General features: G+C 40.0%; 1 protein-coding gene across 1 annotated transcript in view; it reads right to left on the bottom strand.

Moving 5' to 3' along the window:
• The window catches only part of ZCWPW1 (zinc finger CW-type and PWWP domain containing 1), a 2,385,176-nt gene that overhangs the window by 1,639,380 nt on the left and 727,977 nt on the right, over positions 1–17,819 (bottom strand). Inside the window, exon 6 of the mRNA XM_044076340.1 lies at positions 11,358–11,474. Within this exon, the coding sequence (XP_043932275.1) occupies positions 11,358–11,474 (117 nt within the window). The remainder of the gene's footprint in view (positions 1–11,357; positions 11,475–17,819) is intronic.

The raw sequence follows: 17,819 nt of genomic DNA, 5'->3' as shown, positions 1-17,819 counted from the left end.
TCGGGTGGCGCAATCCTTGGTGGTGAGAAATCAGATCTGGAGATGGATCCAGGATCTATGGTCAGCAAAGTAGATGAAGCCAAAGAAAGGGGAACCATACCTGTCGAAACCAATAAGGTGTTATGAAGATCACTTTGCTTTTCAACCGAAGAGCTTTCTTTACGAACTGAGGAATCAGAGGGATTGGGGGATAAGCATAAAGTAGTCCCGTGGGCCAATCGTGAACTAGAGCATCCCTCGAGGACTCGCCCTGTGGGGGAATTAGGGTGAAGTAGTTGCTGAATTTGTGGTTGGACAGTGAGTCGAATAGGTCATAGCAAGGCTGGCCCCAATGGCTGAAAATCTTTGCCACTATGTTGGGGTTGAGGGACCACTCGTGAGGCAGGAGAATGCATCTGCTCAACTTGTCTGCAATCACATTGGAATTCCCCAGGATATGCATTGCTATCAGAAAGCAGTTGGAAGCTATCGCTCACTGCCAAACTCTCATGGCCTCTCGACATGAGGATAGGAATTGGTCCCTCCTTGTTTGTTGATATACCAAACTACTGACGTTGTCCGATTGGATAGCAATTGTTCCCGAAGGAAGGGCAGACTGAAATGCTTGCAACGCCAAAAGAACTGCCCTTAGTTCTAGAACTTTTATATGCAGATTGGCCTCTAAATCAGACCATGTACCTTGGACTGTCATTCCCTGAAAATGCCCCCCCACCCTATCAGGGAAGCATCCGTGATCACAATGTTACTGGGCTGAGAGGGGTGGAAGGATTGGCTCCAAAGTTCTGTCTCTGACGTCATCCACCACGATAGGTCTTGCTTGCATTGATTTGTTATTCGAATCTGGAAGGACAAAGGGTGACGGTTTGGATACCATTGGGTTAACAAAAGCCAATGTAGGAGTCTGATGTGAAGCTTTGCAAGGGGGTGCTATTGATATTGATGCTGCCATTGACCCTAACAGCTGCAGGACCTCTCGAGCTGAAACCATGTTGTGGCAGAGTATCAATCGGAGCTGGATCTTTAATCTTCATAGCCTGTGATCTGGGAGAGAGATTAAGCAAGAACAGGTAATGAGAATCACCCCTATAAATTCCAAAGATTGGGTTGGAGTCAGATTGGATTTCTCCCAGTTTATAGAGATTCCCAGAAGATTTGCCAAAGAGAGGGTGTAGCACAAGGCTGTTACCAGTAGATGCTTGGTGGGGGCAGTAAGGAGCCAATCGTCTAAGTATGAAAACACCCAGAATCCTTGAAGTCTCAAGTGAGCTGTCACTGCTGCCATGCATTTGGTGAACACTCTGGGGGCTGTAGAAAGTCCAAAAGGCAGAGCAAGAAATTGGTAATGATTGGCTCCCAGCCGGAAGCGAAGGACCTTCTGGAGCCTTTGTCCATGTTAATGTGGTAATACGCATCCTGAAGGTCTATCGAGCACATCCAATCACATTCCCCCAGAAAGGGGAGGATGGACTGAACCGTGACCATCCGGAATTTTGTCTGGGTGACGAACTTGTTTAAACAGCTGAGGTCCAAAACTGGTCTAAAGTCCCCTGTCTTTTTTGGCACCAAAAAGAATCTTGAGTAGAATCTGGATCTGATCTGCTCTAGTGGGACTTTTTGGATAACTCTTTTTAGATACAGCTTTTCTGTCTGTAGAGCTGCTTCTTCCCTTAGACTGGGTGGAATGTCGTGAATTTGTTTTGGTGGCTTTGGGTAGGAATCAAATGGAATTTGGTAACCTCTGGTTATTATCTTCTGCACCCAAGAATCAGTGGTAATTAATAGCCAGGCATTGGGGTGCAGAGAAAGACGTCCCCCGACTGCTTCCAGAGGAAAGAAATCGGGCCGCTCTTCAGGAGCACTGATAGCGTTGTCCAGAGAACGAATCTCTGAAACCCTGAACACGCAGACTCCCTCTGCCTCTGTAGGGGCGTCTTCTGGAAGAGTTTCCTCCTCTACCTCGTGTCACGAAAAGGACCTTGAGACTTTTTGTGCCACAATTTCCCACTTCTCTGGTTCCTGGAAAAGGAGTGCTGAGGAGTGGAGAAACGTACTTGCCATCCTGCTCACACCTGGCTAGGGTGTCCTTCACTTTAGGGCCAAACAGGGAAGATGCTTCCACTGGAGCATTAAGGAAGGAAGACTTAAAAGGATCCATGAAGTCACATAGGCGAATCCAGGCATGACGTCCCATAACTACACCTGAACCTGCAGCTCTTGTCCCCCCCCCCCCGGTTGCATGTGAAATTAACCTCATGGATGAATTAGATATTGATTCCAGGGTTGCTAGCTGCGAGGCTACTTTGTCAATTACCTTGTCAGACACCTGTTCTAATAAGATTACCAGAGAGTTCGGAGATGAGGTCTCTTTGGAGACTGGTGAAATGTGCCAGGTAGTTCAAGGACCAAATTGCAAAGGTCGATGAAGCAAATACTCACTTCCCCAGTCTGTCCACCTCTCGGGACTCTCTGTTAGGTGAGTGAACAGTGTGGCTCTCCTCAGCAAGCTCTTTCTTTGTGGCCGTTGCCACCACCATCGCATCTACTGGTAAACCTTATGACCAGTGTGGATTTTCTTCAGGGGGAGAGATAATCTTGTCTGGTCTCCTTGGGATTGCCTCAACAGCATCAGGGTTCCTCCAGGCATGCTGCACCACCAGCTAAACAAGCTCGTCTGCAGGCGGGGCCACCCAAGAGGTAGACGGTTGAGCACAAAAAGCCTGCAAGAAAACGGATTGCTTGGAGGAAGGGTTTTTGGGCTTCCAATCACCGCTCTGTTTCAAGATCTCAAGGATGTCACCGAAGGAGACATCCTCAGGGAGTGATCATGGGGATCCTTCCTCTTCATTGTAATCCGTATCATCTGTGAGGGACTCCTCAGGGGAGTCCACGTGCTTCCTCTTGCATGATTTCTTCCTTGGAACTTCCTCAGTGGGAGCTTCTGAGGAGAACCCAGAGGAAAGAGCACCCTGCAATAGGGTCTCCTGGGGCTCCCATGCTTGATTTGCCAGGATGGTGGCCTGTGACAGCTGCAGCTCAGGGAGAGGACATGGTTGGGATTCCAATGTTGTAGGCTTCCCTACAGAGGCAAGGGCCCTCTCTACTGCCTGGAACGCAGGGCCGCCCGAAGATGGGTGGGAGCCCAAAGCCGAGAAGGACAACCTCAGAACTGGGATCACACCCCATTCCGTTGAGCCCAATCCCAGGAATGGAGCCTCAAGCTGAATAGGTACTGACAGAGCTCCTGGCACTGTGGACAGTACTGTAGACAGGGTCAGCACCAAATTCGGTACCGAGGAGCCTGTAGTCCAATCCCAGTTCTGAGGAAGACCTGGTTCTGAAGGAACCGAAGGCCAAAGGGTCGGCTCCAGGGCCAAAGTAAGATCCACTATTGGCACCGAAGCTGTGGGTGCCGAGAAAAGCATTGGTGCCGTGGGCTTCAAAACCTGCAAGGAGGTCGAAGGAGGAGAGTAAGATGGAGTCCGTGAAGCCATATTTCCAAGTCCAAGAAGGGATTGGGTTTTTGAATCTGAAGGAATCCCCCTGGCTGTCAGCAGCTGGTCCACAAGGCGCACCACATCTACTTCAGAGAGGCTCCTGGTGGATCTTGTGGATATCCCTGATGGGGACTCTGGACACTCCAGGAAGGGGCTCTGTACCTGCCCCAAGAATGGGACTAGAGATGGGGAATATCGAGTCCGTGCTTGAGTGTATAATGGCACCACCGTCTCCACTTTTGAGATGATCGAGGGAGGAGTGTTCACCTGAGCTAGTGGAACCATAGGAAGGCTTGGTGCTGGGATTGGAGTAGAGGTCAAAATCTGAGTTTTGGTCATAGTCTGTGCCATAGACGCTGGTGCCAAAGGAGGCGCCGATGCAATTGTAACAAACGGTACCAAAATCGGTGCCGTAGAAGCTGGCTTCTGGTCTGGTACAGAAAGTTTCGCAAGTTTGGGTTTAGGTTATCTCTCCTTCTCACCAGAGGGTGAGGAAGGAACAAAATGTGGCCACTTTTTCTCTTTCTTAGGAGGGGGCGAACCCTCTGACTCAGAGAAAGCCTCTGAAAAGGGTGATTTAAGAAGACCCTTTAGAATCAATTTATTCTTTCTTTCATTCAAAGTACAGGAAATAAATCCCTGACAAATAGAGCAAGGCCATTCCAAAACAATACACACAGTAATCATGAGTGTCACTATTCTGCATTTTTCTCCAACACTTCAGGCATTGTTCAAAGCCTGAAGTGCCGTTTGTTTCAGACATGTCAAATCCAATACAATCACAAGCAGTACAAAGAAAACAAAGCAACAACAAAAAACAATATTAATATTATACACAAAATTAGGCAGAAAAAGCAGAAGGAAAATACAAACAATGGTACTAGAAGATTACCACAGCAGGTAGAAAAAAGGGAGTGTACCAACGATGGTACAAAGATTAGCAGCAGGTAGTTTGACAGGGAAAAATTGGAAGAGAGGGTAGAAAACTTAGCGACAGTTAGACACGAGTAAAATAAAGAAGGATAAACTATCAAGACTTTTCAAAAAGCATAATATATCAAAAATATCTAAGACTTAGTTGACAGCTGGCTTGAACGTGGCTTTATAGCTACAAGGCAAACAAGATCTGAGGTAACATGGAGAAGAGTGTTGTGGGTAAAAGCTTAGCTAGAGAGTTTTTGGCTGCCACGAGGTTAGTATAAGGCCGACTTGGTTCCGAGGACGGAACCGATAACCCCCATCAATGATGAATGGAATGAAGATTAACAACATCAGATTGTCACATTCAACCTTCAGGTGGTCAGCGCCCAAACAGTACAGGCACTCCTCATACAAAATGGAAACAGTCATCTTCCAACTACATAAGGAGCACCTTTTGAAACCAACTGGCTTGTCAGACATGGTGGATAAACCGTAGTCTAAGGGACACACTGGACTCAAAACCATGAAACAAGCAAAGGTCAGAGCCAGAAAACACAGCTGATCACACTACAACTATGGACTATAACACCACAATAAACCACAGAGTACTAAACTAAACCAAAAACTAAGTAACACCATTACAAAAAGGGTGCCAAAACAGAAACTAAAACACTGAGAAACAAAACGGGAGGGTTGGGACTACAAATACCATTACTGCATTGAAGACACTAAACTCTAACAATAAACTCTGATATAGAAGTAAAATTTTGAAAATAGCTTGAAAATACAGCTACTTATCTCCACTGGATACTTGAGCCAGTGAATTTCCGTCTGATGCAGAGCGCGGCAAACAAGATCTGATGGGTTAGAGGCAGGAAGGGATCATGGGAATGGGAGGAGCTCGAGCCTAGAAGCTGTCTGTAAAGCTGCCGGCTCGAATCCAATGTCGGATCCTACGACCCAAAAGTGAGGAAAAGTGACATGGATAATATCAGATCTATCTATATGCGCACCATGAACAGACACCAACCTGGTTAACAACAGGAAAAGTAATACTCCTCAAGAGTGTATCTGCAAGATATCCTAAAAACTGCAGAACAATAACTAGCCTTCCAACGATGTATATACACTGGAACTGATGCCAACAGAATTTATAGCCATTTAGATGAACATTCAACCATGGCAATAGAACAAAAGGGTAACAAAAGAAAGTCACATGGAACAAAGGATCGTTTGTTATTAAATAAAGTCATAATGGAGAATTTAAAAAAGGTGAAGAATCTAAGTAGGGCATGGATAGACTACAAAAAAAAGCATTTGACAGCATCCCACATTCATGGCTAAAAGAGTGCTTACAAATGTATAAGATACACCCTACACTAATCACCTACATTACAGTGACTATGAAACAGTGGCAAAGCACTCTGCATCTAAGCCATGATAAAGGACAAATTATTACCCTAGGGATAAAATTTCAAAGGGGGATATTGCAGAGTGACTCTTTGTCACCACTGATTGTCTTGTCCCTAACCCATTAAGCTGTCTATGTAACAGATTGGGTCATGACCACAATTTGGCTCACAGAAAACAACAAAGTGTAAAGACATCTAATCTTCTTTTGGGGGTGATTTAAAACTGTATACTTCATCAGATGAGGAACTGAAAGTGCAACTGCAACTGGTCAAAACGTTTTCATTTGGTCTTGATAAATGCACAAAAGCATCCTTTACAGCAGGAACGCTGCAGCACCAAAGAAACATCATCCTGGGACAGGAATGTGATATAAAAGAACTTGAGCAAGAGGCAGTGTATAAATATTTGGGAATTGATGAAGGATCTCTGAAAACATTGGAGTTAGTGCACCCAGAGACAGCTTCCAAGCCAAAGTTATCAACATCTTCGAATCTGATCCAGATAGACTCGGAAAGCTTGGATCCAGGGTCTCCAAAATGATAGGGTGGATCAGAGAAGGAGCTGATACTAATGGAGTAGTAGAAACATGGGCATCCAGACTCAAAGGGGTAGGAACACAAGAACTCCCATTTGTATCTGCACTGAGAGAAATTTCCTCATCATTTTGTCCGCATCAGTTTCAGTCAGACTTCTGGAAGAATGAGAAGAAGCCAGTGATGGAGACCTAAAGTGCCAGCATAATTTGAAGTAAGGGGAAAGAACCCTAGATGGTACAGGTCCAAATATGGGGAATACTTTGTCCTAGGCAAAGGCTTCGGATCCGAGCAGCTGGGATCCAAGGAAGCCTTTGTCGACTCTGACACCGGCTGGGCAGGAGCATATTTTGGAACTAACCTGTGCTTTTTCTTTGGTAATTCTGTGGTAGTATCTGAAGATGGAGTCGAGGACCCAGAAGGGCTGGAAGACTTAGATGAAGACTCCTTTGTCTTGGGTTTGGGGGATTGAGCCCCAGAAATATCTTCTGGAAAAAATGAGGGAAATAATCCTTTCAGTGTCAACTTATTCTTCCTATCCGCCATTGCTTGAAAAGCTTTGCAGATAGAACAGTCTATCTGAAGATAGTCTGGGCTCAAACAGTAGACGTATAAAACATGAGCTTCTGATAAACGCAACTTGTGCCAACATTTCTAGCATTTCTTAAAGCCAGAGGAGCCTTTTTCAGACATTCTAATGATACTAAAGAAAATAAATGCAGAAGTATTTTTTTTGTTACTATTATAGGAAGAAATATTCAAAATAGAAAAGAGGGAAAAAATTACCAACAATATTAATTTACACTACACTAAAAACTAGACTACACAAAAAACATGTAAAAAGGGAGAATTTGTAAATACAATACCCCACTCGGGCATCATAGATAAGCTATCCAGCTTAAATATAAACCCCTATGTCACAAGATGGGTCACAAACTGGCTCAAAGACAGAACCCACAGAGTGAGAGTTGCTGGAGCCATGTCAGACCTGAAACCGGTCACAAGTGGCGTCCCACAGGGTTCTGCCCTGGGATCACTCTTGTTCGGTATATACTTTTCCGAGGTATAGGCAAACGTGGGAGGACTATGGCTCACCAAGTTCGCAGACAACTGCAAACTGGGCGCCATAATCGACTCTCCAGCTGACACAAACATCCTTCAAAAAGGTCTCACAGAGACAGATAACTGGTGCCAGCGCCATGGTTTAAAGCTAAATGCCAAAAAATGTATAGTCATACCCTTTGGCAAAAACAATGTGCCCACAAATTACCACATAGGCGGAAACCCATGAAGTACAGAGAAAGTTATTAGGGACCTGGGGACCCAAGTTGATAGCAATCTCTCCTTTGAAAACCACATTGCCAAAGTGGTTAGAAAGACCTTCTACATAGCCCACCTCATCACGAAGGGTTTCACATCTAGATCAAGAGAGGCAATCGTGCCCCTTTATTCATCCCTCATCAGGCCCATCATAGAATACAATGCCCTTTTGGGATGTACCTTACCCGACACCTGCAGCAATTAGAAAGACCCCAAACGTATCTCACCAAGAGGATCAAGGGTCTCAAACAGATGCCATATGCTGCTCGGTTAAAAAAACTCCAGCTCTACTCAGTTGCATACCGCCTACTTGAGGCGATCTATGCCTGACATACAAAGCTATGTCAAATCCAGAATTAATGGACATGCTCCACCTCAGTAAATCTAAATCCCTTAGAGCCACACGCTCGAGGGACTTGAACCTCAGCACAGAAATAAATAGAACTTGCTGGAGGGACAGGTTCATAACCCAGAGGCTCCCTTCGCTCTGGAATAGAATTCCAGTTCATGTGAGGCAGAGCACCTCACTGAATCTCTTCAAGAAGAATCTCGATAGGTGGATGGGGGATCATAGGTTTGTCCCAGGGATTACTCCCGTGTCACTATTAGACAGAGGCACAGTAAACTAAACCTTAAAAAGGGCACAGTATACTCAAATCAAGGGGTGGCATAAGCCATACAGAATCGGGCTAGGCTTATAATTGCCCCAGGGCAGATAGCCTAGTATGAACGCATGAACAAAACTGTTAAAAGTTAAAGACAGCAAAAAAAAAGGAGATAAACTTATCTGAAATGTTAAATGCTCAAGAGCTTAAGGCGACCACGTACAAGCACAAAAGTGGCAAATGAGATCTGAGGTATGTTACATGTTGGTGCATTATGGGTAAGGGAGGAGCTTCAGAGATTTTTGGTGGCCACAAGCTAAAATAATGGCTGAGCTGGATCTGAGAGTCAGATCAGGACCCATCTGTTGAGGAATAAATGAAAGCTGGCAACATCAGATTCAAAAATTTAAAAGCTGTCTTATTTTAAACAATAATTTGTGTCTTTAGTTCTTCTAGGAAAGTCTGAGAGAAGAGAGTATAGGTACTGCAGAATTATAATTTGCCCTAATTTCTGGAAAATATTACTACAATAGAAGGCATTGGGTTCAGTCAAACATGGGTGAACTCATGGGAAACAGATCAACATAAAAGTCTGCGCAAGTACAGAATGGCTGCAAGGCCAAAAATATGAATCCCAAAAATCAAACAAATGGCCAGCCCACAAACATCAGCACGACAAATCTTGATTATTGTCAATACACAAACATCAGCATGAAATATCTTGGGATATATTGAAGAATAAATCATTTATGACTCTAGCCACAACATCTTTTTGGAATCCATGGATATTTGGCACTGATGCTTAAATGACTGCTGGCTACTTTGGCGATCAGATTTGGAATACACACATGAATTTGTTCAGTATTTACATGAAAACAAATGGGGTATACAATTTACATTCAATCATCATACACAAATTACTTTTTTTAGATATCGAAATCCAATTACAAAATGATGGCATGTTGGCCAGTCAAGTGTACAGGAAATACCCTCAGTTTAATACTCTTTTATATGCTAGTAGTTGTCGTCCTTAGCACATAATTCAGAATATATACCAAAGTCTCACTTCATGAGATTTCACAGGATTTGTTTCTCAGATCGGGTGATGGCCCAATATGAACAAGATTTGGTAAAAAGGTTTTGTACCAGAGGTTATAAGTATAGTGATGTGGTTAATTCAATGAAAATGGTTGGTAGCCTTGATAGATTCGAATTACTGAAGTACAAATCATAAAGCTGCGACATCTCAACTTAGATTAGTCACTAATTAAGGTAGCAATACACATTTTTATGGATCTTGTCCAGAAACGTTGGGGAATTCTATCATCTGATGACATCTTCAGAGATTTAACACCTTCTAAATGCTTCTTTTCATACAAAAGGGGTAGGAGGTTGGGTGGCTGGTTTAATCATTACAAAATTGTTAGTGGAGTTGGAACAGTTTTACAACAAACTACTTTGGATAGCCATGTGTTGTTAGGGAGCCAACCTTGTGGACGCTGTAGTTTTTGCAAATATATTTGCAAAACTAAACAAGTTACTTCTCAAAACACTCCTCATGTTTATATGTGTTTTTGGGAATTGTGGGTTGGACTAGCTTATTTACTTAGTCACATGCACTTGTTCTCCATTTTACACTGGACAAACTTCCTGCCCCTTGAAAATGCATATTTCTGAACATCTTAGTGATGTTAGATGTGCTCGTACCTTAAGTGCCTTGTTCAAACACACCATTAGGCATCCTACAGCTAAATTTAATTTTGTGGTTAGTGACAGAATAGTGCTTAATAATAAAAAAAGATAAGATAAGATGGCATTCTATTTTACATACTGTTGTTGTCTTTCGGCTTTTCCTGGTTAGGGGTCGCCACAGCGGAACTCCGGTCCGCTAATGATTGGCAGTAGATTTTCACGAACCCTGAGGTGCCAGCTCAACGTTCAACCTTCAATGAAGGCACGCCCATTTACACATGTCTTTCGAATGCCCACCCAACCGCGGGGAGGACATGCAGACTCCACACAGAAGGCACTCCCCGCACTCCGGCCGAGAATCGAATGGGAGAACCTCTTGCTGTGAGGCAACAATGTTACCGCTGCACCACTGCGGATGTGATTCTATTTTAAATACTAAAGAAAGAAAATAGATAGCTAGAATGGGAGGACTTTTTTTTCACCTGCGCTTAATGAGCATCTTTAATCCCCAATCAGATGCAGTTTTTGGGTATTTAAATAACTAGGAAGTGATGTCAGTTATTGCACTGATGAAGGCAATTTTGCCGAAACCAGTTTGTTGTCTGTTTTGTTATTATGCTGTTCTGCTTGGTGGATAATAAATCAAGATTTTTCGTGCTGATGTTTGTGAGCTGGCCGTTTGTTTGATTTTTGGAGCTCATGGGAACCCTAGGCTTATAATTCTGATTTGCAGTTGTACAGTGTAAAGCTTATTTGAGTGTGACAGGCTGGTTACTACCAGAGACAAAAGTAAGCATTTACAGTACACCTTTGAGGCCAACCACCTCTCTACATAACAACTGGGTTGCAATGGAGTGGATCCCTACTCATCACAAATTCTTTGGTGGAAATTATGGCGATATAAAACCCATTACACAATCAGCAGCAGCATCAACCCACTTTTTCCCATTTGGTACATATTAAAAATTTGGAGACCAGTAGTGTGCAAATCCCGTAATCACTTACCTGTGTCAAATCAATTTCCTGACAGAACAGATGTATAACTGTTCCAATACTACACACTTAATAGATGCTATAAACACAACTGGGCTAACCACAGCATTTTGATTTAAATACCTTTATCAGATAAGTAGATAAAAAAACAAAACAAATGTCCTATTTTGCCTCAACCTTTTTCCATTTTGTACATGGGGCTAGGCTGTCGCATTTACGGTGACCATCACCTACAGCAAGTGATAACACCACCATGTGGCTAATTTAAACAGCATAAATGAGGCACTACAGAAGTAAATAACTATATTGCTGGTACTGTATGTGGCATAAACTGAGGTGTATCTAGATACAGAGAGCTACTTTACCCTTTTATTTCATTAAGTTACCTGTACTCTTACTACATGTCCAGTCCTCAGGCAGTACAGATGGATCCTCATCATCCTGTAAACGTCTCCATTTACCACAGTCCTTCTTAGAGCACTGCACCCAGGCAATATACTTGCCTGAAAGAAAGTTGCAAGAAGATATTGAAGAGTTGTTGTTTTATACCTTCAGACATTCAGCAAACAAAAAAATCTACCTATATATTGTTTCAGTGCTTACCTAGTAGTATATCTACTGTATCTGTTCATCCATTGTATCACTCATAGATCTCACATTCTTGAACTAATGGCAGTTTTGGTCAGCGTTTTCATATTCCTACTCCATCTCTCCTACCCCAGCAGACCATCAGGGTTTTTATTATAATCAATAATGGGACTGCTATCCTCTTGGCAGAAATTAGCGTCTTTTCTATTCATGTCTTATCTCTCCTTTGCTGGCAGATATGTATGCCAGCATACCAGATAACCTGTTATATCGTTTTCACTATGATGTTCTCTCCAGTGCAAACACACACCAAAAGAGGCTACAGTAGGAACACAGCTTGGCAGAATATGTCATTGCCTTATATACTGCAGGTTGTGTATCCATCCTCCTGTGAGTGTCAGCAGTACAGTCTACTGGCATCACCACACTCCTACAAAGACAGCTCAGACAGCCTCAGCTGCTCACTCCATCTCTCATTAGCTGGTCTTCTGTTCCCAAGTCACTAATTAATGCCAGACTGTTCAGATAACAGAAAGGGATTTATCCCTCTGAAACATGAAGACAGCCTCTGCACTAATTTCTTGCAGTCCTATACATATACATGTGAACATTATGGGCGCTTACCATGATGAGAGATCTGAAAGAAGATAGTTTATCTCAGAATTTACTCTTTGGGTATTACAACTGCAGAGCAAACAAAACTTTCCCAGACTATTAGAAGTACATTTGAGTAAGCTTACAATAGACACTCAAATAAATCACTATTGCAGTAGTTTTAATGATACAGGATACATCTTGCTAAGGACTGGACATCTTACCAGCTCCCAAAGCTTTAGGGCATCATCCACACAGCTATATGACCATTGGAACACGAGGGTAAACTGCTTCAAAAGCAGACATATAAGCTCCAAAAATCAGAGGTCTCAAGCCTCAGAAAAAAGAGAGGCTAGAGCCCTGCTAAGAAAAATGCAGTAGGAGAAGAAGGGAAGATAGGAACCACAACCCTGAGGAAAAATAACAAAAGGGGATGGAGGGGGTGTCCCCACTGCGACAGTGATCTATCAAAACATCCAAGACAATAAAAATGTGTTGTTTTATAAAAACAAACAATACCAAGCAAAATAACACCATCATGGGTCCAAAATGGTTAAAACCATAAGAATTTTAAGAGATTGAGCACTTTCATCCCACAAAAGAGACTTCATAATTATTTACTTATTTTAATCAATCAGTGAAATGGTTTTGAGAATAGTATTTCATGATGACAATCCATATTAAGCCCATTAAGGAATTTGTTATAAAAGGATGGGGTACTATGTATGTACCTTTATTAACCAGTGGGGAAGCTATTGGAACTAAAATTGGGAATGTTAACAATGAACCAAAGATAGTACAACTACCATATTTGACATTAACATATCACAATGGAATGGGATGGATAAAGAAATGTATTGATGACACTTGGGAGATATTCAGTAGGATACCAACCAGAGTGGGAGTGTTCCAGAAATCACTGAGATATAGTTTTAGAAGGAATAAAAATTTGAAAAATATCCTGGAAATGAGAAAGAATATGCACAAGGGTGGAACTTGTTTAAAATATGGTACCCTTCAAATGTGGGAGGTGCGCACAATGCCCATTTATAGCTGGAACAAAAGAATTAAACATTCCTAGCATAAATATGACCATAAAAGGAAAAACATATAATAGTTGTTATTCCAAAGGTGTTGTATATTTGGCACACTGTAAGATCCGTTGGGGGTACTACATAGGAAAAACTGAACGTAACCTAAGGGTACGTATATACAAGCATCTACGTGATATAAATAAAAAGAATGAAAATAATGCCTTTTTTAGACACACACTGACTTGTAAGGAAGCTGATTTCAAATTTTGGGTACTGGAAGACGTTGGACACAATGAAAGAGGAGGTGATTGGGAGACCAGGTTAGAATTTTGAGAAATGATTTGGCAACTTAGACTAGATGCATGTAGTGGTCTAGGTTTAAATGACCACATTCTATTAGTCTGGCCTTGAAACTTCTTTCAGATGACCCTAAGAGACATAACCCAGAATGTTAATACTTATCAACTCTATATAAGTAACATAGAAAAAAATGTTTTGGTCTTTTTAGTTTTATATATATATATATATATATATATATATATATATATATATATATATATAAACATTTTAACCACACTCAGTTAAAAGTATAATAGTATAGGATTTTTACATGCACTAATTAAAGCACTTTATTTGGATATGACTTTTTAGTCATAATGTATTGTATGGTACAAAAAGTTCATTTGGCACCATGACTGGGGTCCCAAGTACACTGTCCCTTTGACAATCAGTGAGATATATTTTCCCCTTATTTTTTCTGATGTAACTCTGTTTTAATAATCTTTTTAATAATACTTTTTATAACAATATATTATTTATTTGTATAACTTGTATTAAACATTCTATATTTGTATTTATATTTATAAACCATTTAAAGAACTGTTTTCCCACGAACAAAATGTTTTTATTACTGGGAATGAAGGGTTAAAAGTTTGGCAAGTTTTTAAATTTCAGCATTGATTGGCCAGCCAATTAGAATGAATGGATTGATATAAAAAGTGTTTTAGACATGAAGCAGATGATTCTGATGAAGTCTCTGTGGTGAAGATGAAAGCGCTAAATCCATCTTTTTTTCACTACTTTAAATGTTAAATAAATTATTTGTGAGTTTATCGTAATTTATTTGTGAGTTTATCATAATTCGTTTTGGCCGGTGGGTTGATTATATACACAAAGTTATAAGAACTACTACGGAGGACAGCCTTTATTGTTACTGGGAGCAGCGTCCTTTGGTATAAACTCTGAAACCAGTGGAAGCATAAAAGAAGGGTTGCTTCTAACAGAAACTCTATCTTTATAAAAGATGATTTAAGGTTGGGTCACAATAACACCTTACAACTCTTATACTCTTCCTGAAGAAGTCAGGGCAACGAGTGACACTGTTTTCCACGATAAGAACTTTAAATCAGCCTCATGAGCTGGATCAAAAGGAAAAAGTGCAAAAGGACATAAATGGAGTGAAAATAAAACGAAGAAGTCTGGAATGCTCAGTATAGTAAATGTTAATAAAAATAGAAAATAAAAATATTTGTACACAAAAGATTAAGCCATTTAATGCCATAATTTACCCACAAGTTCAATTTGCACTAACATTTACCAATGATTAAAACCAATTAATATTAATGAATAAAATGAATGAATTATTAATTAAACAAACATTGTGTAAAATTTAAAGAAACATACACCATAATACAATATCTTTTCTAACTTATAAAAACCTTTTTATATTGGAACTAATCCACCATTATAATTATAAAAATGGACAAAGAAAATTATTACATGAAGAGTACATATGAATAACAATTATTAACTTTCCAATAATTTGTATTAAATATAAATATGGATATAAGTATTAAATACCCGGTTATGTATAAACTGTACAAATCTATTATTAAAAAAATATTATCATTTAAATCATGCTTCAATTTATCATATCGTTTAGCTGGAGTGATGGTTGCAAACTTATACTATCATTTAAACCTGGAGGGGGAAGCATTCAACCTAATTTACCATATTTCCTCTGTGCATTCAAAAAAAATCTCCCAGTTACCCCCCCCCCCCCCCCGGGGAATCCTTTGCATTATTTCAAATATAACAAATAAAAACTTTTTATAATTACTAAAATGTTCAGTATTTCTACAGAGGGCATTATTAGGATTCTTTCTACCTATATCATAATTATGTTCATATACCCATTTTTCTCAATGCCCTCTCAGTTTTACCAATATAAACCCTTTGCACCCTAAGTATTTCAGCAAAGAAATAATACTCTTTGTTCCGCAATTACCAAACCTAAAACATATTTTGGAATTCAAACCATTGCTTATAGTAATACTACATTCTTTCAATATTTATTTGATTTATTTATTTTCATTTTGCATTTGTTTACCAGGATGGTCTGACTGGGTGCAAGCCCATTTTCAGAGGAGGCCTGGACAGAAAAGCTCCGTAGCACAGTTACAAAGTTTGATTGTCACAAGCAAAATTCACAATGTTACAAACAAGTTTCCAAAGTCATAAAAGCAAAAGAGTAGCAACATACATAGTTATGAAATTTACAGTTTTGGTGGTGTAGTAAGTACAAAGTATTGTGGACATAGTAGTAGTTATACATACATAAAAAGTACTATCAAGGATATAATATCAGGTCTTGATAAAAAACTATAGAGTCCTAGTGGGTAGATAAGCAGGCTAGGTTAGAAGTGGAGCAGGATAAGCAAGGAAGAAGAGGATGAAAATAGTGGGAGGTAGGTGCAGAGGCAAATATACTGCAGTTAAAGAGTACAGACAGTGGAGGAGGTAATTTGAAGGTAGAAGTGTAGTAGAAGGAGGAAAGTGAGAAGAGCAGGTATAATAGATAAGCAAGTTCTGAGGGGGCTCACTAGTGCAAGGAAAAGAGAGTAAGGGGCTTGGTGAAATTAGCCAGGGCTGATATAAGAGCAGATCCAATTGTTTTTGAGGTAATCTTTTAAACTGTGGTGGTCTGGTATTGTCTACAATATGTTGTGGAACAGTACTCCAGATCTTGGAAATATAGTTGGAATAGAGGGAGTGTCCAGCTTTATTGTTGCTTTTGGAAACGTTTAGCAGCATTTTATGAGAAGATCAGAGAAGTTCACTGGTAGAATAAAGCTGAAGCATCTGTTGGAGGGCAGGGGTTCTTTCAGGTTGATGTACTATTTTGTGGGCGCAGATGAGATGAGTGTAGGTTAAATATCCAGGGACATTGTTTACAGGCCCTGCAACTATTAGTTCCCTTTTTGGTTTCTCCTTCTTTCTTCATGGTCACTTCTGCCAATATTTTTTTTTAAATTAAATAGGGTTTTATTAATAAATATTGTTTCATTCCCCACTATTCTAATAACATCCTCTCTACATTTCAGGAATTTCTAGTTCCCTTTCATCTCTTTCAGAAAGTTCTTAATATCACCAGATAACTTATTGTAGGCCACAATACATGCCCTTCCAAAACATTTATTGCTCTCACGGATTGTGGGATTCATATTCTGATTTGTTCCTTCTCCTAGAAATGGTTTGAATTTCATACCCTATGAATTACTGACCTCCTGAATAGCTTCCTGGACAATTTTCGCTGAATAACCCCTTTCCATAAACATCTTCTTAAGTATAATCATCTCCCCTTCCAAGTCACTAAATCAAAATGTCATCTTGGCCCTCTAATACATTGGACTCTTAAAGAGATTTTTCTTGAACAAAAATGGGTGCAAACTAGTATAATACAGATAGGAATTATTAAAAGTTGTTTTCCTAAAAATTCTAGTTTAATTCCTTCTCTACTTTGTTCCACTAGGACATCCAAATAATTGACAGTATTTCTATTAAAAGTATATGCAAATTTAAAAAAAGAAATGGACCTAAGTAGAAAATCAGTAAATTCAATACCCTTGTCCATAAGCTAAAATAACATCTGAAAATCTCAGGTACAGCTTAATAAAGTTAAAATTAATTAGAGTAAAAACTCACTCTTTTTCCAAAGCCAGAAGTACAGCATTAGCATATATGGGGGGCATTAGCAGCCCCCACTGCCACCTCTTTTATTGTCTAAATATCTCTCCTTCAAAATAAATAAAATTGTTTTTTACACAATATCAGCAAACTCCAGTAAAATCCTAATATAATCTGCTGTTAAAAATCACATTCAATCAATGTATCTAAAAAGAAATTCCTTCTTCTGTTGGGACAGAATTGAAAACATGTACTACTTCAACTTCAGTGGCTAAGAAGCCTACTGTGGGGTCCTAAAGGTCAGGCTCCAGAAGAAATCCCACAAATCATTTAGTAGGTGAGTCTTTTGATCATAAACAGGTTTTAATATTTTACCTACATAAATACCTAAAGAGCGGGTCTTAGAACCACCAGCAGACACAAATCCTTATGGATTTTGGGAATCCCAAACATCATAGGAATGTGCAGATTATCTACTTTAAAAAATATATAAACATCCAGAGTTACCTTATCACCTGTATATAATTCTTCTAAATAAAAATCTATTTGTCTATATGCTAAATTAACTTCATTTCTTGAAATAATAGTGTAGAATTCAATATTATGTAAAACGTTAGACATAGTACTAATATAATTTATATTATCACAAATCAGTACTCCCCCACT

Source organism: Protopterus annectens, chromosome 7.part0 (assembly GCF_019279795.1).
Source record: "Protopterus annectens isolate FY-2018-M chromosome 7.part0, PAN1.0, whole genome shotgun sequence".
NCBI lineage: Eukaryota > Metazoa > Chordata > Ceratodontiformes > Protopteridae > Protopterus > Protopterus annectens.
The sequence above is the reverse complement of the archived record's forward strand: the minus strand, read 5'-3'. Positions and strand labels throughout refer to the sequence as shown.